This window comes from Eupeodes corollae, chromosome 2 (genome assembly GCF_945859685.1).
Source record: "Eupeodes corollae chromosome 2, idEupCoro1.1, whole genome shotgun sequence".
Lineage (NCBI taxonomy): Eukaryota > Metazoa > Arthropoda > Insecta > Diptera > Syrphidae > Eupeodes > Eupeodes corollae.
The window spans coordinates 103453372-103479678 of record NC_079148.1 but is presented as its reverse complement, the minus strand read 5'-3'; the positions used below and the strand labels follow the sequence as shown (position 1 = coordinate 103479678).

At 39.5% G+C, this 26307-nt stretch overlaps 3 protein-coding genes across 3 annotated transcripts; 1 reads left to right on the top strand and 2 right to left on the bottom strand.

Moving 5' to 3' along the window:
- Window positions 1-2609: 2609 nt before the first annotated feature.
- LOC129945376 (histone chaperone asf1) lies at window positions 2610-3965 on the bottom strand. Its single transcript, XM_056055067.1, has 2 exons — window positions 3807-3965; window positions 2610-3735 (listed from the first exon to the last, which is right to left on the bottom strand). The coding sequence occupies exon 2, from the start codon at window positions 3655-3657 to the stop codon at window positions 2974-2976; it is 684 nt and encodes a 227-aa protein (XP_055911042.1). The 5' UTR covers window positions 3658-3735; window positions 3807-3965; the 3' UTR covers window positions 2610-2973.
- Window positions 3966-9855: 5890 nt separating this feature from the next.
- On the top strand, window positions 9856-23440 carry LOC129944069 (trafficking protein particle complex subunit 8). Its single transcript, XM_056053228.1, has 17 exons — window positions 9856-10131; window positions 10191-10352; window positions 10418-10712; window positions 10774-10915; window positions 10971-11129; window positions 11196-11402; window positions 11461-11564; window positions 11634-11718; window positions 14736-14899; window positions 14965-15427; window positions 15486-15629; window positions 15699-15846; window positions 15911-16054; window positions 16117-16578; window positions 16648-17079; window positions 17143-17181; window positions 22459-23440. Exons 1-17 carry the CDS (start codon window positions 9966-9968, stop codon window positions 23070-23072), a joined length of 3930 nt encoding a protein of 1309 aa, XP_055909203.1. The 5' UTR covers window positions 9856-9965; the 3' UTR covers window positions 23073-23440.
- Window positions 23441-23443: 3 nt separating this feature from the next.
- On the bottom strand, window positions 23444-24485 carry LOC129944070 (uncharacterized). Its single transcript, XM_056053229.1, has one exon. It carries the CDS (start codon window positions 24310-24312, stop codon window positions 23602-23604), a length of 711 nt encoding a protein of 236 aa, XP_055909204.1. The 5' UTR covers window positions 24313-24485; the 3' UTR covers window positions 23444-23601.
- Between the last annotated feature and the right edge of the window lie 1822 nt (window positions 24486-26307).

Here is a 26307-nt window from a genome sequence, read left to right as displayed (position 1 = left end):
AACAGCTGCTGTACAGCGTCGCTCAGAGGGTATAGCAAGGAGACCAAGATTCAACACAAGCGTTCTAAATGACCCTTACTTACGTCGTAATTTCGTCACCACACTCGGCGACAAAGCATCGAACATACAAAATGCTGTGCAGCCAAATTAAGAGCTCTTACATCTAAGATGAAACTGAAACTATACCCAGACAGACAAGAGCTAGAAATTCCTGGATATCCCAAGACTCCTGGGACCAAATCACATATCGAAGAACACTTAAAATGAGAATCAATTCAGAAAGTGATGCTCAGCGGAAATTGATTCTACGAAACGAGTATAGAGCATCTCATAAGACAGTGTAGCAGTGTGTGAGACGTGACAAGAGGGCAAGGTTGGAGCTGTATAAAATAACTAAGGACATTGTCCGACAGCGTAGTAGCATTAGCATTAGCTGAAAGGACACTGCAGCAAACCGCTAGCGCCAAAGGCATACTTGCTACAACAAGATCCAATAAGGACTCTACGTCCAAAAGAGAAAGGTCTCTTGAGGGGGCCGCACTGACACCAAAACGGACTCGGGTGCATAACACCAGCACCCCCCTCAATCCCATCAGAAAACGATCCAGTTTCAGTGACGTCGCGAAGGGCAAAGTCGTTGTTGCGGTCATTGACAGGAGCGATGATGATGGCACAATATCGGCTGATCGTTGGCAGTTGGTCAAGGTTAAGCTCTCGGGTGGCTTTTTCAGCATTTTAAGGGGGCTTCCAGGACCACTTCCTTCCATAAGCGATGGGGGTTGGCATCAAAGCCATGTCAAACTCATGGTTTGTGGCGACCAGAGGTCTTGTGACCTATACAAGCTTGCTGACAGCCGGTTAGGTGAAGTTTGGCCAGGTGCGAAGCTCGAGGTTGTCGCTGTGGAAGACATTACTAGCAGACCTAGAGCCCGCATCTGGATATCGATCGAACCTGCTGGTATCGAGGACATTGTCGAGATGGTCAAAGTTTGTAACCCGTCCCTTGCGACGCATAACAGGAAAATAGCCAAGCTAGAGGAAGTGAAGGGTCTTTATAGGAGCGCCATTGTGGTAAAATAAAGAATCCTTGGCTCCTCTAGCCCTAAACGAGGGCTCCATAAACTATGGCTTCGAATCCATTAAAATTCGAATTGATTAAAAACAAGAGGTTAACGCGGAAAGCGGGCCTTCAAAAACAACCAAAGGTGAACTAGCGGTTGGTGAACCTGCGACGTCGTCTTCTCTCCTAACAGAGGGTGCATCACCCATGTCCTCTCCAATCGCGACTGCACCCTCTACAAAAGTCGTAGGCAGTCCATCCTTAATGGAGACTGAGGACGAGCTTAACATGATCCTTCTGAGCGAGGACGAACTCTTGGGTTCATCCTCAGACTCAGAGGTTCAGAACAAAACCGTGGTGGAGGTTGATCTGCCTAATTGTAGCCAAAATGCTGCAGTTAGTACAGATCCAAGAGCCATGGATTGTAGGATCCGTTGTTCGAGGACTCAGGACTCCTGGATACTACACACTTTGTGTGACAGATTAAGGTGAACCTAGATCTTGCATACTAGTCAAACGTAGCATTAATGTATTTTTACTACATCGTTTCAGTGACAAAGATACCACCGTAGCTAGGCTGGAAACAACCAAAGGAAGTTTCTGGCTGGTGTCGGCGTATATTGGGCATGACCACCTTGGTCCTCTCCCTGGAAAAACCCTGGAGAAAGTTGTCGCTGAAGCGGAAAGGCAAAGGATCCGCCTAATTATTGGGAGCGATGCTAACGCTCATCATACTGTATGGGGCAGAATATCAACGACAGAGGTGAGTCTCTTTTTGATTATATTCTTGGTACTAACCTCTTAGTAAGTAATGTTGGAAACGAACCAACCTTCATCACTAAAACTCGACAAGAAGTCTTAGACATAACTCTTGTCTCAGATAGTATACACCATATGATCTGGGACTGGAAAGTATCCAAAGACCACTTGTTCTCTGATCATAGATATATCCAGTTCAATATAAATGTGGATGATAACCCGAGTCCATTGACTTTTCGAAACTATCGGAAAACTGACTGGGCTTCATACAGGAACTCATTACAGAGTTTACTAGAACCTGGACTATGTATTCCTTCCTCTAACGCTAATGAACTTGACAACAAAGTCAATGAACTAACCTCAGCTATGAACAAATCGCTAGAAATTGCTTGTCCACTTATACACATAAGAGGAAACCTCAATGGTGGGCCTCAGAGCTTGAATGCAGGAAACTTTCCAACCGGGCCAAAGCTGTAAGACTAGCCTCTCATTGGGAAGTAAAGTTCCAAGTTTGAAGATTATGACAGTGCAAAAAACTAACAAGTTGCTTTGGTCAAAATATACGTTCAGAGAATGCAGTTGACTGCAAATGAATGTTGTCTCAACCTGCCCAATGATAACGAAATTAATTCAGTATAAATTAAAAATACTGTCCAAAACAGCCTACAAAGCTTATTCTTGAGTTCTAATCCATTGTGAGATCATTAAATACTTTTCTTTAATTTTCATTATCATCCATTCTTCTTTCTTCTCAAAATCCAAAGTAAGAAAAAAATATGAAACAAAATAATTTAATACAATTTAACAAAACAATTGTAGTTTATTAACATAGAATTTTTAATACAAACTAAATTTTACAACTAAATGTTCGTTTGGATCCAGAACTCGCAAAAATATTAGCGAACTGCTTCGGCAGCCCCGAATTCCAGACTTAAATTCAATACCGATTCGTTTTCGAGGAAAATAATTAAGAAAACAACTAAATCAGCGACACGACGAAAGAAGAGAGAAGAAAAAAAAATTAAAAGAAAAACAGGAGACAGAGACTTCTGCTACTTGGACTTGGCTGAAACGTAAGTCTACAAAATGAACACTTTCGCGTTTCATGAAATAACTTATTCGTAGGTACAAAAGTGATTTCTCAAGAGTCTTTACTAGCACTCCATCGCCAGGGAGTTCGAGTTCTCGTTTAGACCCACGCCATTGGTGTTGTCCATGGGCATAGCCATGCTGTTTTCGTCAGTCGTTGATATGCAGCCGTTCTCCATTACTGCTCCCGCTCCTGAGCAGCCGGCTCCGTTGGCATTCTGGAAGAACTGCACTTCTTCGCCGTCCATGCCGTTTGTGCCATTTGAGACTCCATTTTGTGGTGTATCATCCCAGTTAATTTTGAATCGAGTAACTCTGGGCTTTGAGGCGAGAATGTTTCGCGTCAATTGATCGAAGAGTGGCTTTGGTGGGGGATTTTCGCGCATCTCGGGGTCAGCATAGTCGTTGTTCACGAAATACCCCACACGAACGAATTCCTGTCCCCGATACGAACAGGTGAGCAGGACAATTGTGACGCCCACAGCATCCTGCTCGGGTATCTTTGTTACATCTGGTGGGTCTGCTTGAAATACGAAAATATGGCGTCCTTCGGGCACTGGCCCCACATATATAGTATCCAAAACCTGATCGTGTTCCTCCGACTCCGCCGAACCCACATAAATCATCTTCCATTCGAGGTCCTCTTTGAGTTCCTCGATGCACTCGAAGGTGAGTTCGAATTGGAAAGGATTGAAAAAACTGCTCGGATTATCGAGGACTACCACGTTGGTGATGTGAACTTTCGCCATTGTTGTGTTAAAAAAAGAAAAAGACTTCACATAAATTAGCAACAAAAGAAACAAAACGTTTGAAGCCGACAAGGGGCACTGCAATGAGAAAAAGAAAACCAAAATTCTCCTTAGAAGATTTACTTTTTATAATTGAATGTTTTACTCACATCGAAGAGGGATTCTTTTAGATTAAAACTATTTTATTATTTTTGATATTTAGTTCGTTTGAAATTGTTAAATTCTTGTATTTTTATGTTAGAATTTTATGACCGCACTTTTCTTTAAGCAATTTTGTAATAAATTAGAATTTTGACAGAACATCTGTGTACTAAAAAATGCAGCCTTTCCCGCCAAACAAAATAAGCTTTCCAGCCAGATGAGTGCGCGCAGAGATATTCGTTGAGAATGAATGCATTCAGCTAGATATTTTTGTTATTGATATTTTCTGACAGGTTTTACAATTCAATATTACAACTTGAACATAATCAAGAAGATGAATTTGAAAAACTTGCATGTTTGTGAAAAATTTCAATGGAACGCTCAATTCATGAGTTTTTTTCTTGAATTTCTGTGATTTTCTGCGTCAAAAGTCCTCATAGGTAGTTCAAATTATAAAAAATCAAATTATGGCCCAAGATTGATTTTCAATTGGCCCTTACAAAAGAAAACGCTTTTTCTTTTATTAAATAATATAGGGCCATTAATTTCGTAGTTACAAGTTGAAAGATCTTGTACTTGACACCTGTTAAAATGAAATGTCATGATATTCACTGAAAATGGGCAGGTTCAGGCGACATAAGGGACTTGAGAGTAAGGCAAGTTTCTAGAAATCGGCCAGCTGTCAAACATTTGCCTTCCAACTAAGGCAACTTTATTGGAAAGTTGACTGGGAAATTAGTTAGTTGACTGGAAAATTATCAAGTCAAATCTACTTTATCAAAATTACAATTGACTATGTTTATTCATTTAACTCAAAGCTGAACTTTATTGCTCTATAATTTTTTTTTGCACAACTTCATTTAATGTTTTCTGTAAAAGGGTTCCTTGTCAATTTACAAAAGAAGTAAGTCATATTTCCTTACAGTACAAACAAAAATCGTGATAGTAGGCGTTTTTTATTGGTAAATTTATACGCAGCGCAGCAAAATCTTACACACTAAACAACAACAAAGAAATAGTGCGGATAAATAAGGCAGCAAAAATAGTGCATATAAATAGTTTATATAAAGTTTTGGAATGCTGGAATAGAATGACACTTCATCCAGTTCCAGAAATATTTTTTACTTAAAGGTTGGCAGGATTTTATTATTTCGGGATGCGTTAGTATTTTTCTTGTGCTCTGTTTTCACTAGAATAAAAATAAATTGGTTTGAAATATTAATCTACGATTAGACTGTCAACGTAAATATTCAATGCGTTGACTACTTGACATCACCCAAAAATCATCAATAATCACAGTGCTATCTTTAAATTGACGTGTGATGTGTGTTAGGACTCGCCCAAAACCAAAGCGAAACATTTTATGCGAAAACAAAACTTCCGTCATTGGTCGGGTTTAAAGGCTCTCCCAAACCAACGCGAAAGTGGCACATTCACCGACGCGGCATTGTTTGTCATTTTTGTTATCGTTGTGAATGATTCGCCCTGATTCGCTTCGTGTCAGTTATCGCAGTGTAAGTTTATTTTGAGAAGAGAAAGTTAAATTGTATCGCTGAATGTTTCGCGTTGAAAACTGAGTTGCCAGCAAATGGGAACTTGTAGGCAAGACGGGCTTACGGGGAAGGACAAAATCTCCCCTCACACCCTTCTGTTGGCTTTTTTGGCTTTTAGTGCGTGTCTACATTAGATTTTTAATTCTGGGTTTTATTATGTTCGTTGTGTCCATACGATGAAGAGAAAATCAATCTGCAGATCCCTATCTCACACCCTTGAAATCTATCTATCTTTCACTCATGCAATACAAAATCTTTCATGTTGAATCCAAGAATATTGTTTGCATTTGGGCTTTAATCTACCCATCTCTCTCTTTTTCACTCACATATAATCTACCTGTTTCACTGCTGGCACCTAACATTATGTAAAAATTTAATGTGGAGAGGCACTCTTATGTCATTTCAATCTTTCAATTCATACTCAACTCTATTCTGACTGAACCTGCATGTACACATTAATTTGAACTCTTATTCAACTTTACATAAAAACAATAATACTTTTTCAACACATCCCTTGAGTACGTATTTTCAAAACTGTTATTTGGTGGCTCCGACTCTGAGTGAAAAGAAACAAAACAAAACAAAACAAAACAAAACAAAACAAATAATTCGTGGACAATGGAGAAAAGGTAAACAAACATTTTATAAACAAAAAGTATACTTATACTCGTATTAATAATAAAGTACATTTTTATTCTCAGATCTAAACGTTGGACCACTGATGAAACGAAAGCATTTTTGCATTTTTATGCATCAGAGCTCATTAAGCGATCAAGTTCAGATGATGAACTGCTTTCTTCACTGCTTGATGATGAGTCCAATAAATACTCTAATAGGATCTGAAATAAAAAACATATTATTTTTGGCAAGAAGTTTAAAATTTAATAACTTCTACCTTTTTTGTTTCGTTTTCCATTTTAATTTTTTTCTTTTAAGTAATTATTCTTTTTGTTGACAGCTGATTTTGACATAAGTATGCTTGCACAGATACCAACTTGGAAATTTAAAATAAGAGTGCATATAATAGTGAACATATGTTTTATTCACACTTTCCATTACTGCACTTACTTTCCATTACTGCACAAGCTTATTATTTACCAATAAAATACGCCTAGTATTGTAGCTTGCCTATTGAGTGTTTTGTAGATAGTAATATTTTTGTTAGTTCATGTACTTTAAACTAAAGAAGGGGTTTGTGAAGTAAAGATCTGAATTTAAAACTCATGTCACATGACAAAGTAATTAGTTGCCTAGATCAAAATGAACGTTCAAAAAATGAAGTTGACTGAAAATGAAGTCCCTTATGTTCTCTTAATCTGCCCAATGCAATTGACTTACAATTTCAACGCTTTTAAATTATCAAAACTAACTGATAAATTGGTGATGCAAACGTAGACACCTTTAAGGTATAAAGTGTTTAACACTTAATGACGATTTCCACGCCAATAAATGTAAAAAATGTATGTTAAGCTTTAATATCGATACCAACAAATGAATGACACTATTTCATGTTATGGTATTGTGAAATTTTGATTGCAAACTCTTGATATTTCTAACTATGAATTGCGGGGATTTTTTTGATGGTGTTCACATATTTATAACTTTTTTTCAGGCATAATTGGTTTTCTTTAAAAACGTAAAGTAATCATTACCCAAAACTTCATAAAGTTTAAATAATTCATTCAATAAGTTCAAATAAAAGTGTGTTTTGAAAATTAGCAGCCAAGGAAAAACACTGTATGTGCATTAAATGTCAAAATGTGTAGCCATTTACAATAAATATGCCTGTAAATCAGGAATCATTAGATGGAGATGAATATGGTAGTATTTTGACAGCTTGAAATTGAGTTGAGTACAAATGATGTTGAAATGACATTTGATGTCTCAAATTTCATTCGCAATTTTATGTGATATTCCTATAAATCTTGTAGCATTGTTCTTTTAAACAGTCACAGTCCTATTTAAAAACGCTGTATAGAGCTTACATAAAGTTATGTAATCTCTATAATGTCTCTAAACGCAAAAATGCTATTTATAAAACTTATGCAAGGTTGCCTGGTCCCATAATAAGTCAAACGTGTTTTAAGGTTGAATGGAGCCAACATAAGGACATTTTTGTTATTATTATTTCGTAAATGTCATTTTGATTTCCCTCCACTATTTATTAATGATTTTAATCATTTTAATTGCGTTTTACCAACTCCGTGAAGGCGGAAAAATTATAACAAAAGGTTCAACCCAATAAGCCTAAGAAACGAAAAATTTAAACAAAAATATAGATTTTCAAAAAAGAATATAATAAAAATAATTGGAATCATCCGTTCGGACCTCAGCAGTGACAATAGAGGCGGCCATATCCCTATAGATATTCAAGTAATGGCTGTAATAAGATATTGGGGATGAAACGAGATAAGTTTAAATGTTCACACCAATTCGAAATCCGTACCTTTTATGAATTGTTTATAGATTTAAGACGATAGAGCAGTCATCCACGAATTTAGCCAACCTACGCTTTGCCAAATTTGTAAGCGAATGGCAAGAGCATTAGCTACCAAAAGACCTTTGTTCATTAAAATGCCACCTTCTTTTTCGGGCCAGCTAAGAACTACGAACAATTTCTCTCAAATACGGGAGTTTTCAAAGATGGTTGGGGCCATTGACTGTACCCACATAAGGATCCCAAAAGTAGGTGGCCCATCAGGGCTGTACTATATAAACAGAAAATGGTACTACTCGCTAAATACGCAAGTAGTATGCGATGCATCCCTAAAAATTAATAACATTGTTTGCCGCTGGAGAGGCAGCACTCATGACTCCCGAATTTTTAGGGAAAGCAGAATTAAACAAATTTGATGATGGGCAGTTCAATGGTCTTTTGCTTATGGATGGAGGGTACCTTTGTACTAATATTCTCTTTACCCCGTTTTGAATCCTCGAACAATACGTTTCTACCCATAATTAATAAAAAATAAATTATCTTACTTATCTTTTCTTTCCTGGAAGATGGGTCAATCCATTTTTATACAGATGGTTCAAAAACAAAAGAAGGGGTTGGTGAAGGTGTGTACTCTGAACGACTGAAATGAAGTCTCTTATTCCACCTTCCCAATCATTGTAGCGTGTTCCAGGCGGAACTATTGGCGATAAAAGAAGTCTTGCCCTGGCTTAAAGAAAACGTGATAAAAACATCTGATATCCGTATTTTCTCAGATAGCCAGACCGCTATCAAATCTCTGGACTCTGTCTCTACAAACTCTATAGCAATCCATAACTGTCGATAATCTCTAATGGTGATGGCAATGCAGTTTAATATTCACGTTTGTTGGGTGCCGGGCCATAGAGAAATTCCAGATAACTGTAAGGCAGATCAACTCGCCAGGAATGGTACAGTGCAGCCCATCCTACCACGTTTGTCACATACTGGCATAACAATTGCTACTTGTAAACTGTTGCTAATGTAAGACGCTATGAAGAAGGCAAACACCAAGTGAAACAACATCACCACGTGTCAAGTTACAAAAAACATCTGTCCAACACTGGATTTAAAACGTTCAAGGTGCTTGCTATCTCTAAGCAGATTGCATATAAGCTCGATAATAGGTGCCTTAACCGGACACTGTCTAATAGGAAAGCACGCCAAACCGCTAGGCGTATTCTCAAATGACTTTTGGAGAAGCTGTAGAAACTAGGAAGATGACACAGTTTTTCATCTTCTCTGTACATGCCCTGTTATAGCTCAAAAACGCAAGAGTTACCTGGACGAATTCTTCTTTAACGATCTAAATCATATCAGCATAATCAGCATCTCCCGTTTCGTTAGGGATTCAAACTGGTTCCATTGAGCTTAGGAGGAAGCCTTAAAATTCATGTGGTATCACAAGGACTATCGGCCTGTCATCAGATAATAATAGATAATAGAGACCGACAATCCAGTCCATGATCCGGTCATCGAAGTTTGGATTTTTCGAGCGGATCAAAATCCTGCATTGAAATTTGACGTTTGTGTTGTATGTAGTGGTAAGCGTCCATTTTCCACATTCTTTTTGAAACTAAAATTTCATTTAGTTGAAATTGTCGTCGAGTGCCTAAATTCATTAATTCAAAGTTATCTTTACTAGGCACAGAACAGCTACAATAAAGGTAAACAACAGATTAACCGTTTCTAATGTCAAATGTGACATTTAAGGTTAATATGCCCAGTCAAAAAAAAAACAATGGATTGCAGATGAGATTGCGGAAGAGAAGCTGGAGTGTATTTTACTTATGTGGAGCCTCAGGATTATGCACTGTATAACTATTCATCTGTTTAGCGAATTCTATTAAATAAGACTGTCAATATATAAATACACTTATTTTCCTCACCTACACCCCTGTTTCCATTACAACTTATTGTCATTTATGAACACATCAAAAGCTTTAATAAATTTTAACTTTTAGTACACTTTGTTTATGACATCTGTCAAAATCAGCTGTTGCATTTGACGTGTGAAAATTTTGTTTAGGAATCGGACTTGCTCTTGTATCTAGGATTTTCTTCTTTAATTATTTTCAATAATATTTTGACGAAAATAAAATAAAAATCTAATTTTATTGATTTAAAGTCTTTGGCACAAAATGATTCATTTAACCGGTCAAAGCTACAATGCCCGAGAAATCATACAAAATATCTTCTCTCCCTTGGTTGGAGTAGTTACAAGTCCCATGGCCGATGAAATCTGCCACAAAAACAATTTATCATTTGTCGAGATGTTGCAACCTTTTGCCAAACTTCCAAATGATGGTAAGTCTCTGCTACAAGCAATTTAATCAAAGTAACTCAAAGTTTCTTGGTGGGTTTAGCTCACTTCCGTGATAGCACCGGAACGAGTGTGTCAATCAAGGGACTCCGCTTGAACATTTGTGACATCAACTGGAGACCACCGCAGACAATTTTAGCTCGCAAAATGATGAACGAAGCAGTCACCAATGGAGTCAGTGATAAAATGAAATTCATAACTATTGGTAAGTTCGTTCGATAAACCTTTGTGAAGCACTTAACGATGATGGTCTATCTCTGATTCCATTAGGTGGTAACATGGAACTAGAGGTTCCAATTGCAGAACCTTGGTTCGATAATTGGCGTGAAACTTTCCTTACTGTCCAATTCCCTGCCGATCATGAATTCACTCGTCATTTCTTGAGTTGTCTCATTGTTCTGTCGAGTGCCGATCCAAATGTTGTGGAAACAGCTCAAAAACTGACGCACTGTGTCCAAATCATGCAAAATGTTACCCCCCAAAAACTTCCCAAGTGGTTCCAACCGAATGATGTTCTCAACAGTTACATTGTTTTGCATGAGGGTTCATCAGGGGATCTTTCTAAGTGAGTTGCACCTTCCTTTGAAAGGAAGGACTATTAAATAACTTTCCTCATTTTTGTTTAGAGCTCAACAAAGCTATGAACTGCTAAAAGCTACCTTCGGAGATAACAGATGCTTTCTCATTCAAGTAAATTCACTCAGTGTTGGAGCCGCTAGTGATATTCCAGACTATTGGGCTTCTTATATCCGAAGGCCTCCAAAATCTGTGAGTTTCCCTGAAACACGAAAAAGAAAAGAAATTTTAAGAAACCTCTTTCTAGGATCTACTAGCGGATCAAGGAAGTGCCCCCAAAACACCCCAGGACTCGGTATCGGTGATATCAATGCCTTCAATGCAGCTGGCCAATGCCGAAGGAAGCGACAATGAATCATTCCTTCATCCACTAAGTCCCATTCAAGAACAGGCCACAGAAGCCATTGTAAGGAAATGCTTCAAAATAATAAATTCAATTCCTCCTCAATGAGCTGGTATTCCTCTCTTCCAGCACTCAAAGTTCTCTATCAGCAGTGAGAGCATTGTATCCCAGACAATCAATCCAAATGTCTGGGCAGGAGAAACGGACGCTGATGCAACACACGGGTCATATCTAAATGCCATGGATGTGGAGAATCTTCGTCACTTTGTTCAGGACTACACAGTCCGGGCATTGATTCCCTACGTTGAACGTTTGGTTGTGGTTCTCAATGAAGCAGTAAGATAGAATTCTCAAAGTTGATAAAGGCCAAAATATAAAGTAGAGTTATTTTTAGGTTACAACCAAGAAAGGTGTCAGCAAATCATTATTAAGTGCCACGAAACGTTGGTTTGTGACAAGTAAGCCTGGAGCAGGTGCCAGCAATCAAAATGCTGTGATGTAAGTTTAGACTTAAAGGTCATATAGTTGGAGCAGTCATGATTAGGAAGATCTTTGTTTGTTTTGCAGATATACAAGTGAATCTGTTGAGTTGCAGACACGGAAACTTGGAGACTTATATTTTATGTTTGGACACTACAATTTGGCATTCCAGGTAAATTTTAAAGCTTATGCTCCACGTCACTGTCATCTGAATCCCAAATAAAAGTGGAGGTTCCTTACATCTTACTTACTTTACTTTAGTTGGCGCTACAGCGCATTGTGCTTCTGGGCCTCAAGTAATAACTTTCGCCAGCTTACTCGATCTCTTGCAAGCTGCCTCCAGTTTCAAATACCAAGTTGACGTGCGTCGGCCTCAACTTGATCACTTCACCGGAGATAAAGCCTGCCTCTGCTTCTCGTTCCCTCAGGCTTGGCGTTAACTATCTTACGGGCTGGAGCTTCGATGTTCATTCGCTCGACATGCCCTAGCCATCTTTTTTGACCAGTTTTGACTCCTGATAAAATCTTCTTCGCCAGATGTTACTTTGCCTGTCGACACAAACCGAACCATAGATCGTACGCAAAACCTTCCTCTCGAAGATACCAAGAGATCGTTCATCCACCTGGAAGAGGGTCCATGCTTCTGCTCCATACAGCAAGACTGGGATGTTTAAAGTTTTGTACAGTGTCTCTTTGGTACTTCGCGATAGGGCCCTACTCCTCAACTGCTTATTTAGGCAAAAGAAACAGCGACTAGCAAGGGTAATTCTGCGTTTGATTTCTGCAATGATTTCATTTCGTTTACCACCTCGAAGTTGTACCTGTCAATTGTCACATTTTGACCAAGTCTACGGTGTGTCGATATCATCTGCATATTCAACATATTGTGTGAATTTTTGAAAGATGGTGCCACTTGTATTGACGTTGGTTTTGCGCACCACACTTTCAGGAAGAATATTGAAGCAGCTACATGATAGCGCATCGCCTTGTCGAAGTCCTCTGGTGGTTTCGAAGGTTTCGGTCGAGTCCCTTCCAATTTTAACGCAGCAACGAGCATTTTTCAGCATCATTCTCATAAGTCGTATCAGTTTAGTAGGGATACCAAAATTCAACATGGCACGGTATAGTTCGTTCCTGTCTAAACTGTCATAAGATGCTTTAAAATAGATGAAAAGATGGTGTGTTTCGATGTTATGTTCTTGGGTCTTTTCCAGGATTTGGCGTCGAGTGAAAATTTGGTCGATGGTAGATTGTCCAGGCCTGAAGACACACTGGTAAGGGCCAATTAGTTCGTCAGTAAATGCCTTCAGGCGTTCACATAATAAGCTGGACAAGATCTTGTATGCGACGTTTAAAAGACTAATGCCTATGGATCGGGCAGATGGTGCTAAAGTTCCACTCGTCGGGCATGCTTTCTACCGACCAAATTTTAGTAACTAGCTGGTGCATACTCCTTACCAGATCTGCTCCAGCGTACTTAAAAAGCTCCGCCTCATCACCGCCCGCTTTGTTCGACTTCAGACTGGTGATGGATAGTTTGATCTCACTCTGGTCGGGTGGGTAGAACTCTATCGTCAACCAAATGGATTTGACGTGGCTGCTCGCTGGCGGAATCGTTGACTTCATCACCATTAAGCAGCTGGTTGAAATGATCTCTCCAGATTTTTAGGTCTCGACTACGGTATTCCCCTCCTTATCTCTCCAAATTTTTAGGTCTCGACTACGGTATTCCCCTCCTTATCTCTCCAGGCTATAGAGCGGCTAGTAAATCCCGTTGTTTTCTTTTTGACTCTTCTATAAAAGCTCCGCACCTGTTCGCTGTTAAAACATCCATGGATCTCTTTCATCCCTTCTCTTGTCGACGTAGAGCTTGCGGGAAGATCGTGTCCTCCTTTGCTGCCACAATCTGTATGCCTCCGTTTTGGCTTTGTATGCCTGAGCATATTCAGAGTCAAACCAGGGCTTCCTTGGTGGCGGCTGTGAGAAACATAGCACCTCTTCTGCAGCATTCCTGATGGATTGTTTGCAAAGCTACCAGTGGATCTCTGGGCACATTTCGTCCGTTGTAGGGTTTCTCGCAAGATCTAGGGATACTCGGTCGGCAAAGACATTGGCGGTATCCTCCTGCTACAGTCTTCCAACGTTGAAACTTCTCCTCGAGGTTGTTGTACGCCTAAGAGCTTCAATGGATATTCTTACGCGCAGTTTAGCACCAACTAGGTAGAGGTCTGAATCCATGTTGGCTGATCGGTACGTACGAACGCCAAGTATGCTAGAGGAGTGTCTTCCGTCAATAGCAATTTGTTTGCGAGTCCCTTTGTGGATATCTGGCGATATCCACTCGAAGCTACTCAACCCCATATTTTTCTCGGCTAGGAATTCGATAAGCCTGAGTCCGTTTCCAGATGCGATGTCGTGTAGGCTATGTCCTCCGATTGACCTACCAAAGATGCCTTCTTTACCAATTTTGGCGTTAAAATCTCCCAGGAGAATTTTAACATCGTTTTTGGGACATTGCTCATATTTTTTAGCGAGGTGCTCGTACAATTCTTCTTTGGTATTGTCATCCTTTTCTTCCGTCGGGGCATGCGCGCTGATAAGGATCAGGTGGTGGAATTTGGCCTTAATGCGGGTTGTCGTCACTCTTTCGCTTACTTCCCGAAAGCTTAAAACTCTTTGCCTTAGTTTCCCTCTGACAGCAAAACCACATCCAAATAAGGGCTTCCTCCCATCGAGTAGACACTTACCATAGTAGAAATCACAGCCTTCAATCTTCCTACTGTCTGGCCCATTCCATCTCCTGGATGTCACATCAGCTTTGATTTCGGCGAGGGCATCGGCAAGCTGCTCTGCTTTGAGTGGTCGGTTGAGTGTACGCACATTCCATGTACACACACAAGTTAACCGTTTTCCGTTTTTCATTTGCGTGGAGGGGGGGGGGGGGGTTGTCAACATTATCAGTCCGTTCATCCGAGGCTATTACTTGTGCTTTCACCACACTTTAAAATATCCTTTCATGGCCGGTTCCTTACATCGCAGAGTTTAAATTTTCGCCTCTCTCAAGATTAATTATTTCACTAGAAAACTGCAATGGAATCTCGATGTCAAGCTTCTACCCTAAATGCTGGTTCACTTCTTAAAGAGATTAAGGTTCTAAAATATTTATGTGTTTTTGTATTTCAAAAATAGGCCTACCATCAAGCCAAACGTGATTTCAACGCCGATTCTGCCTGGCAGTACTACGCAGGAGCTCTGGAAATGGCAGCTGTATCGGCTTTTATGTTAGGCACTGCCAATCGGAAGACCTACGACTACATGGAAGATGCTATAGTTTGCTATCTCACAGTTTGCAAGTAAGTTTCCTAGTTTTTGTTTTGTTTTGTATCGAAATAACAACAAATTTTATTTATTCCTCAAGACTTCAGCAATTTGCAACTCGAGCCACTCTTCTAAGCATTGAATGCTTGAAAACAGCTCGTCTCTATGGAGAAGCAGCTAAGCAATTAATTCGCATGACAAGTGAAGAATCTGATCTAAGGTCAGCTCTGCTCCTCGAACAAGCTGCTTATTGCTTTCTAGCCTCCCAACCGGCCTTACATCGAAAATATGCTTTTCACATAGTACTCTCGGGGAATCGTTATTCGCGAGCTGGTCAGCGTAAGCATGCATTCCGGTGCTATAAACAAGCCTATCAAGTCTTCCAGGAGCGAGGCTGGTCGCTTGCCGAAGACCATATTCAATATACAATCGGAAAGCAGGCGTACACTTTGAAGAAACTCGACGAAGCTAGTAAATCATTTGCCCATCTGCTGAGACCAACAAGTTTGCAGAATACTCAACAACAGGCGACATTCCTCAAGGAATACATTCAAACCCAAAAGGTAGGTGATTTTTAGTTTCTGTGGATCCAAAGAGAGTATGGTTTGTTTTCTTGGTTAGGAACTCCTTCAAAAAAGTCCTGAATTGGGACTTTTGGAAATAGCTTTACCCAAAGTTGAACAAACATCGATAAGAGTGCTGGTTACAGCTCAGCCGCCGGCAGCTAATCCCCTCTATGTGGCTGCGTCAAATATAAGCATTCAGGTGGGTATCAAGTAATTCGAATTCCAGAGAGTTCATGTGGCTCATTCTCTTTCTCTCTCTCTCTGCCAGTCAAATCTCAGTGATGAATCAACATGGCAGAAAATCGAAGAAATGATCGCCACCACAGCTTCTAATAAACCAATGGTGTTCAAGCCGACGAAAACCCTCTTCACGCACGAGAATCCCTCGGTGGACTATCCTCTGGCTGTTCATGGAGGTAAGAAGCTTACTTACTTTTTTTCAGTGAACTACTAATCGACACCTTTGGCTTTTCTTCTCAGAACCTATTGAAGTTGCTGTGACAATTTCCAATGCCATCAAGACAAGTGTGACTCTTGCTGACATCGATATCCTTTGGAAATTGAGATTGGAGAATGAAGAGACTTTGTCAAATCTCAGTCTTTATGCCGAAGGTGGTTATAAAGGTAAGCTTTTTACCCTTCGATTCCTTGAAATCGTTCTATAAACTTGGAAAAAAATTTTTCAGATAAAACAGCTATTAATGCGGCTATCATAACCGCTTGTAGCCAAGAAATAGTCCTTGAGGAACAGGAACAAAAGGTGCTCTATTTCAAGATGACTCCCAAACTCACAGGTCAGCTGAACATCATTGGGATTGTGGGACGTGTCTCGGCGACAGCCGAACCCAACAGTCTTCTCGGATGTCTTCACTTTGAAACGCAACAAATCAAAACTAGTGGCAAACAATCGAATGCCACTTTGTTCGACAATAAGTTGGCTGTGAAAATCCTTCCTCCAGCACCATCGCTGAGTGTGAGTTTCTCTACTACGCCCACTGATATTCTTGTTGGGGAGATAATTCCGGTGATGATCTCGTTGCGCAACACCGGAATCATGCCAATCGATGATGTTTTTGTTGGTTGCGAGTGTCCCCGGTGGATAACGTTGCTGGACAAGGAAGCCGATGTTCCTTTGTCAATTCTTAGAGGTTTGTCTTGCAAACACAGAAAAACGAGAGAATCATCATTAACCTTATCTTTATTTTCAAATCTGATAGATTTCAAAGACTTGAACAACGAAGCTCTGAGCAAAGACCGTGAAATTCGCAAACAACACGTTTTCCGTGTTCTCAAACGTAGCGACGGTCAATCGCTTAAAGCCCAAGAAGCCACCACCATACCAATGTGGATTCAAGCTCCCTACCAAAAGGGTGAATTCACATTGCGATTGATATTCTACTATACAATGCCACAAAATTATCCCGGAATTAAATATCGGCTGGTGCGGCATGAATGGAAATTCATGGTACACGAATGTCTACAAACCGAGGTGAATTGTGTGGTGAGTAATTTGATAACAAGCGAATTGGGCCTGGATGTGGAATTCAAGAATCTAAATCAAACACACCATCCACTGATGACGGAGTTGTATATCAATTCGGTGGATATGTATTGTCCGCAATATAAATTGAATAAGAGTCATCTATATTGTAAGTTGGAAGATTTAGAGTTTTAGGGAAAGGCAGTGATCATCTGTTTCTGTTTCTTTGCAGTTATGAATCAAATGGAGATTACGCCAGGACAATTGGGAGGTAAGTTTCTTGGTTGAGATTTCATTTGAGAGGATTTTAGGAGCAAAGATTCCAAAGTAGACTTGACTCTTATGGTTTGATAGAAATGACTGATATGGCTTGAATAGCTAACAAGCGCTAATACAAACAATACGGAACTATTTTAGAATCGACGGGTTAAAACACCATAAAGAAGAAGTAGTGATCTAAGACTCTGCTTGCTGGTATGTGCCAAAATAAGATCATAAACAGTTTTAGCAGAATGAAACTCAAAGATATGTTCAAGACGGTAAAGTCTCTAAGTCTAGGTAAGGTTAGGTTAAAGTGGCTGTCCATGATTAATAGCCAATTGTGATACTACTTGAATCTTGAGGCTCCCTCCTAAGCTCAATGGAACCAGTTTGAGTTCCTTACAGAGGTTGATTATGCTGATATGATTTAAATCGTTACAGAAGAATTCTCCTAGTGTCCTTTCCTCCTCTTCTTCGTCCATACATCTTCTGCAAAGGTCTTTTGAGAATACGCCTAGTCGCGTGGCGTGCGTTCCTATCAGACAGTGTCCGGTTAAGGCACCTATTATCGAGCTTAGATGATCTGCTTAGAGATAGCAAGCACCTTGAATGCTTTAAATCTAGTGATAGCCGGATGGTTTTTATGACCTCTGCACATGCCTTCTTCATAGCGTCTTGAATAAGCAACAATTTACAAGTAGCGATTGGTATGCCAGTGTGTGCCAAGCGTGGTAGGATGGGCTGTACTGCACCGTTCCTGGCGAGTTTATCTGCCTTACAGTTACCTGGAATGTCTCTATGGCCCGGCACCCAGCAAAGGTGAATATTAAACTGCTGTGCCATCTCCATTAAAGATGATCACAATTCAGAGTCCAGAGATTTGATAGCAGCCTGACTATCTGGGAAAATACGGAAATCAAATGTTATTATCACGTTTTCTTTAAGCCAGGACAAGGCTTCTTTTGTCGCCAATAGTTCCGCCTGGAACACAATACAATGATTGGGAAGGCATAATGAGAGACTTAGTTTCAGTCGTTTAGAGTAAAAACCTCCACTAACCCCTTCTTTTGTTTTTGAACCTTACTTACTTACTTACTTAAGGTGGCGCTACAGTCCTGTGTGAACTAGGGCCTCACCCAACAAACTTCTATATCTAACTCAGTCCCTAGCTAGATGAAAACGAGGCTTGTTGGTGCTTCGCAACTATGATGTCTTCAAGTGGTCAGGAATTTACCCCGACGGCACAACCCCCAACCTGGAGGGCCAGATCCTCAGCATAACTCCAAGGACGGGGAGCCGGATAAAACCGCTCCTTATAGACCTGGGCTCCAAATAAGTCGTAAAAGACCTTTAAGGTGTTCACTGAGTAGTTCAACCTTACTGAAACTGTAGACGCCACCGTTGATTTCATCTCGGGAATTCGGAAGGAAAGGTGCCTTAGGTACATCTCTCGTTTGTTGCCCCCAACAACTTTCCACTGGGGTTAGAACCCAATTTCCAGTTGAGATACTAGACACCCGATGTTCACCACGGGGAGGTGAGAGTAGGAGTTGATAGACAGAGGTGGGTTTTGAGAAATACCTGTCTACGCTTGTGTCCTCTTGAATGCACATACCATTTGAACCATCTGTATAAAACCTCTAAGGCTAGAGATCAACTTACTTCGTCGGTCTTGCAGATGACTCCGTCATCCGGGATCCCAGCGGAGGCTTGATCTTCCCCGTTTTCTTCTACCATAAATTGTGCATTCTTCTTCGCTCATGTGTGCTTCGTGCGAAGTTCATCGGAGTCTAACAAGTTTTAAGTTCGTTGCTATATCAGCTTCAAGGTATATTTCCTTCAACTCATATTATAACTCCTCTGAAATTGTCTTTTCTTACCAACAATTCTCCGTAAGACTTTTCTCTTGAACGCGAATAAGAGGTTAAGGTGTGTTTGTCTTAGCACCCAAGATTTATATATATAAGTAGTTACTGGTAAGACCATAGTCTTAAAAACCATCAGTGGGAGAATAAACCCTACGAAAATTTTAAAAACATTGATTCAGACGACATAAGGGACTTGAAAGTTATGCAAGTTTCTGGTATCTGATTGGCCAGCTGCCTAAAATTACCTTCCAATTAAGGCAACTTTAATGGAAAGTTGACTGGAAAGTTATTTAAGAAGAATCTCCCTAATTATTAAGTCAATTCTACTTCTATCAAAATGACAGTTGATCATGTTTTTTCATTCAACTGAGAGCTGAATTTATTACTGTATGATGTATTTAGTTTCTGCACAATTTCATGTAATGCTTTCTGGAAAAGGGTTCCTTGTCAATTTGGAAACGAAATAACTAATATTTCTTTGCAATACAAAATACAAATAGTGATGGACTTGTAGCCTGCCTTTTTGTACTATGAACTTGAAAGTAGAGGTTTGTGAAGTAAAGTTCTGAATTTGAAATGCATGTCACTTGAAAAACTAACTAGTTGCCTTGGTCAAAATTTACGTTCAAAGAATGAAGTTGACTGCAAATGAAGTGCCTGAACTTGCCCATTCTTTTTATCAGCCCGACTTTATTTTGAAAGAGGTAATGCTCTTTTGAAACTATCAAATACATGTTACCTCAGGCGATTCAAGAAGTTTGTCTTCCTCTCCGATCCGGATATTATGAATAAAACTTATGCACTTCCAAAACTTGAGTACAACTCCTATCTCTGGGTTGACGCTTTAGTAACTTACTTGAGTCACTTGGGCAATGTTAAAAACCCACTTGAATAAAATTAGTATTAGCTCATCTAATTTTTGTAGAGGGTTTGAAGAGAAATAGACGGAAGTGATGGAGGCTACAGTTCACTTCCTTTCTATATGTCAAGCCTAGCTAAGGCGTTTAAGCATTGTGTTATTTTTGCCATCAGCGCAAATATTGGAAACTTTCCTATAATTAAGCATGGCTCAAAGAAAAGCTCTTAAAAGTATCTACATATCGTACGGTTTCCGGAGATGTGTTTCAGCTCCCTCCAACTCGACTGTCCTGCGTTAAGTGCTTCTCGGTCGTCCAGCTCTTCTTCCTTCTTGTGTTTCCACTTCATTGTCGTTACCTTTTTGAAGAATATGTCTAAACCATTGCCACTTACGTCTTCGTATTATAGAGTCTATAGGTTCTTGACCTGTCCTTCAGTAAAGGACCTTATTTGATATACTGTTTGGCCAGAAAATCCTTGGGATGTTATAAAAACTTCTATTCACGAAGGTTTTGCAGTATTCTTGTAAGGGCTGAAGTAACCTTTCAGGTACTGTATCCATAAAGAAGCACAGATTCGACATTTGTGCGAAACAGTCGTAGCTTTGTTCTTAAGATGATAGAGTTATTCCTACAATTTCTCAACAGCATACCGAACTCCGCTTTTGCTTTGCCGATGCTGCCAATGACGTCTTGTTCGGTTCCGCCTTCGATGGAGAGGATATTTCCAAGGTATTGAAAGCTCTCTACTTTTTCCACCGGTTGCGAGGAAATATTTATTTGATAGAATGGTCGGGTTCCGGGGCTGATCATTTTTGTTTTGCCGGAATTAATTTTCAGCCCCACAACTTCTGCTTCTCTCTCGACACTTGCTGGCATTTGATGGAGGTCCATGATCCTATTAGAGAGCCGACCGAATTCTGAAAGAGTTAATGGTCTTTTAAAACTATTACCTCAGGCGATTCAAGAAGTTTTTCTTCCTCTCCGATCCGGATACATAAATCCTATGCATTTCCAAAACTTGAGTACAACTCCCATCTCTGGGCTGAAGCTCTAGTAACTTACTTAAGTCACTTGGGCAGTTAGAGAGTAAGCAAACATCGTGCACGTAATTCAAGTGCTTTAAATAGGATGTCAAAGTCTATTAGATCCCTTCGCTACCTGACAAAGATGCGCGCAGTATATCGCTTATAACCAAGAAAAACAATATTGGAGACAGAATACAGCCCTGCCTGACTCCGCTACAGATTTCAAAATCATCTGACAAACTACCATCGTGCAGAACGTGACACTTGGATCCGTCATATGTTGCTTTAATAATAGCAATTAGTTTTTTTTTTCTGGGATGCCTCTCCTCCTCAAAGCTAACCAGATGTACTCCCTGTCAACGCTATCAAAGGCCTTCTCGAAGTCGATGAAAAAAGCAGGTGTGGTGATCGATATTCAACGCACTGTTCAATAATAATCCGCATGGTGTTGATATGATCAATACAGGAGGATCCAGCTCGAAGTCCAGCTTGTTCGGCATCGAGTGTGGCCTCAAGATGTTCTCTGATGCGTTTCGGTGTGACTTTTGCTACTATTTTGGCAACGGCAGGTAGAACGGAAATTCCTCTCCTTTTTTTGGGAGCTTAACGATAATTCCCTTCTTCCACTCATCGGGCAAGCTTTCGGTGGTCCAGGCTTCTTTTATGAGCGGATGAAACCGATCGATTGATGACTTTGACGCTGCTTGTAAAAGCTCTGCGGGTATTCCATCAAGTCCTACCGATTTGTTGTTCTTAAAAGCTTTGATTGCGGCAACGATCTCATCTTTACTGTAATGCGCGGTGAGGATTCGGGGATTAGTTTGTTCGGGCGCATTGCTGGCAAACACTCAGTTTAAAACAGGGAAAAAGTGTTCTTTCCACCTTTTGACTTTCTCATTCACTGAACTTATCACAGTACCGTCATCTACTTCTTTCACCAGGGGTTGCTTTGAGCTGTGTGTACCCGTCAGCTCTTTGGTTATTCTGTAGACGGTCCTGCTGTCGCACCTTCTTGTAGCATCTTCTGCTTCTTGCGCCAATGCGTTGATGTAGTTACGCTTGTCACGGTGCAAACTGCGGTGAACCTTTCTTTTTTTCATTTGGACTCCTGCTCATTTTTGTCTTCCCCTTGTGCAGCAGTTATTCGAGTCCTTAACTGTTTGCGTTCGTTGATCCTTGCCAGGTGTTGTTGCTTTCTTCTTCACGACCGACTATTCTGTCAGGACCTGAAATGAAAACATTTTTCACAGCATTCCAATGGTGTTCGATGTCGTCATGTAGCGTGCTGCTGATTGTTCTCATTTCGTGAGACAGGTGATCCCTGAATTGTTGACGGTTCGTAGGATCCTTTAGTCTAGCGATGTTGAATTTGAGGGCTTCTGTTATTTCGTTTGATCTTCGAACTGTAGCTGTACACAATCTTAGGGTGGTCATGGGCAAGTCCCATGTCGGCACTCATGCTACACTTAATCTACTTAAGTTTCCTTTAAAAAAAATTTCCCTAATTTTTGTCTTTTTAAATTTTAATTTCTAGATAAATGTCTCAAAGCAGCCAAATCAGCGAGCATACAATGTCGCCTAGCCCTCTCGGAGATCTCATCTGAAAAACCCACAACAACAACTGACTTCATAACCCAACGCCTATCAACTGTCCCAATTATGCAAGCTGACATCAAAGACAATCACATTCCAACATTCGATAAACTTTATAGTTTTCTAATGAAACACGAAACTAAATTTCTCAATCCCTTCAATTCGAGCATAAACACCGAAGAATTCAATAATATCCTGTCGACCAGTGATCCTCACATTACGACTTCCATAACTTGGAGTGCCGTTGTGGTTGATTGTAATTCAACCCAACGAATAGCTCATGGTCAACATTTTGTACAACTGAGGAATCTATACGAACAAGTATCGTGTCCTGAGACGGCTGATTATCGAATTAAGACTTATTTGGGTGATACTTCAGCTTACAGGAAGATACATGAGTTCGAGGGGATTTCCTATGAAAACAATTGCAATGGCAATGAAGACGATGAAGATCAATGGGAGTTTAATAATAATTTTGTTGGGAAGCGATGTTTGCTGCAGGATGAGACGTATATTCCATCTACAACGTCCTCTGCTGCCGCCGTTAAGGCATAGTTGATGAGATCTGATAAAGATTTGGAAGGACAAATCAACACACGCATATAAACACATTTAATGTTATTTATTAGGATAGTTGAAATATAGAATATCGTAAATATAGATTAAAGTAAATAAATAAAATAAATTCAATAATGTTTTTTAATCACAACTCGTCCTATAAGATTAAGAAAGTGCTTCGAGGTATTACATAACAAAAGAGCTCCAAAAACTCTGCCTAAATGTCTCCAACAGAAACCATTACGTTGAAACTAAATAATTAAATTTTTCTCAATACGATTGACACACACATTTTTTTGTTTTATTGATCAAAGAAGATGAATGAAATATACAATAATCATAATAATAAAGTTTAGAAAAAGAAATGCTGCTTATTTTTTGTTTATTGTTTTTGTTTGCTTTTAATTTCTGAACACGTTGTCTTCGTCGTTTTGAGTTATTTGTTGTGACTAGAAAAACCATCCCGACCGCGATGCCGAAGACACACGCAGCGAATGGCATTGGACAGGATAGTGGGGATGGATATTTATGAGCGCTTCTTGCTGATGTACACCTTAGCAGTTGAGTAGAGGACCTTGGAGCACGCATAGATGTTACCTAATCCACAACCGAGCAAGGCACCGACGACATTTGGAATTGGATAGACCTGCCAATCGCGATCCCAGTCGAGTGGAGCCACCACAGAGCCCGCCCAGGCACCGAAAATTGCCCCCACTGCATTGTACTTGAACAGATCCAATGATATCTCTTCGCTTTTGGTTAGGAATTCGACTTTTTCACAGAAGCACACTTGCAGTGAACCACCACCGCCCAGAAGGAAAACAGTCGGCGAGACGGTCATCAAAGTAAGGACCATTGCGAGGACGAATGTCTGTTCATAATTCTGCAGAACTGGTGCTCCTAGTATGATACATATGAAGGCATAGAGCATAGTGCACAAGAACTGCATCAGCAGTCCACCGAATATTTCACGGGCCGAAAAGTAGGCAGCCTTTTTCTGTCGTTGTTTTGCTGTGAGATTACTCGTTTCCAATCGACCGCAATACCTTGCGAGAATCACCTTCAACAGCTCCCCGGTGAAGACGATGGGAATAATGAATGATTCCCAGAATTTGCCGACATGTGCCCAGTTTCGGCGGAATTGCATGTAAGTCATGCAAACGAGGACAGTGGCCAGGCTAATGGACAGATGAAATAGTTGCTGTTTGGTCTTTTGTTGGTCGAATTTTATTGCCATTTTGTTAAAAGAGTTGTGTAGTTTGTCGATTTTTAATAAATTTATATTAAAGTTTATGTTTTTTAGTTTAGTTTTTTTTTTTCGTTTATAAATTGTAAATTAATTTAATACACTTCCGCATTTCATTCGCCCTTTTTTCGTATTTTTTTTAATTGTTTTTTGTTTGTTGACATAACGATGACATTTCGATGATGGGGGTGCAGAATGGATGACAGTTGACAGTAGTAGGCTGGAATGGGCGAAGTGATGAAAGCGTTCAGAGTTATATTGTTTTTGTTTCTGTTTGAACATTTGAATAAATAAAGTTTGAAAAGTTGATAGAAATTTTATATTTAATTCAATAGAAGAAGGGTCAGTCAATTAATGGCGTCAAACTCAGCTTTCATTTAAAGTGCATTGTTGTTTTCTTTGTTTATAAACGACGTAGTAAGAATTGCAAATATTACCATTAATGCGTAATTATATGCAGATGACTTTGTCAAACTCTCTGAATCACCAGAACATATGCAATTAATGATTAATCGCTTATCGTGTTACTGCAAAAAGATGGGGACTAACAATAAATACAGAGAAGTCAAAAATGATGGTGTTTGCGATATCCAAGAGTTCACAATGGTCATTTTCTAGAAACAGCTGAAGAGGTCAAATATTTGGGAGTTAAACTAAATCCGGCTTTAAATTTCAACAAACACCTAACCGAAAAAGCCAATAGCTCTCAAAGCTTGCTTAACCTATCATGGCAAAATGTGTTTTCCAACAAACAATAAATTTATCTCAAAAAATATAAAATATTCAATGCAGTAGCTAAATCAACTCTTTGCTATGCTTCTCAAGTTTGGGGTTCATTATGAGTACGAGGAAATTGAGAAATTGCATAGGAATTTCATAAAAATACGTTATATATGTACTTAGAAAGCGGTTTACCAAAACTCATGACAAATACACTCAAGTCACAGGTTGACTTCATAATAAAGGTATGCTGTCATTCTGAGAAATCAAGGCTTTCAAAAACACTACTTTTGCATGAGTTGAGGAATAAAGACTGGTGGTATAAAAGATGGCAATCTATTGTGAACGCTTGTGGGTAAACCCTACATATTGCTGTGAACAACCAACGTAAGACTAACTCTACCGCATTGTTCAGAAAATTGAAGACTCTATTCGAGATGCCTTCATCGTTAAGGCTCCAAATTCTGAGAGTAGAATTTTATACAGACAGCTTTATTTGAATCTAAACAAGAAAAACTACTTTCACGACTCACTTAGCTATGATGAAATATATGTGATATTAAGGGGCCGGTTATAGCTATCAGTAAAATCCATCAGTAAAATTTTTGTTTTTAGTTTTTGAGCGTGTTATAGATTTATTTCTAACAAAAGATTGATGCAATAAGATGAATCCTATATTGAAGTATTTTTTTCAAAAAGAAACAATCTATTTAAAGTTTTATTTAATTTATAAATCCATTTTAATTTTTTTAATGATGAAATTTCATTTTACTGAACAGCTGACTGCCAAAAGTCAAAAGAAATTCCATTTCGTTTTATTGTTCGTGTTTCAATTTTTTGCTGTTCCGATAACATCATTAAAAATTTTACTGATGAAAGCAACAGCAAAAAAATTGTCTGAGGCGCGAAGCTCGATGTTATGATCGAAAGTAAACAACATTTTCCTAGCAAAACAAATTAAAAAAATAACAAAAATGACTTCAAAAAAAGAGTTTGAAACCAAATTAATACTTGAAGTGAAAAACCATATGTCTCTTTATGCCAAAGACGACCAAAAGTATTCAGACAAAATGGCACGAATAAATGCTTGGGGGGATATATCCCTTGTCTTGGGAAGGCCTGGTAAGTTTATAGTTATGGAATGATTAAACCTGAATTGTTGACAATAAAATTTGTTATTTTCAGTCGAAGAGTGCCAAAGTAAATGGACCACGCTCCGAAACTCTTTTCGGATATCACTTCGTATTTTTAAAACTATACACTGGA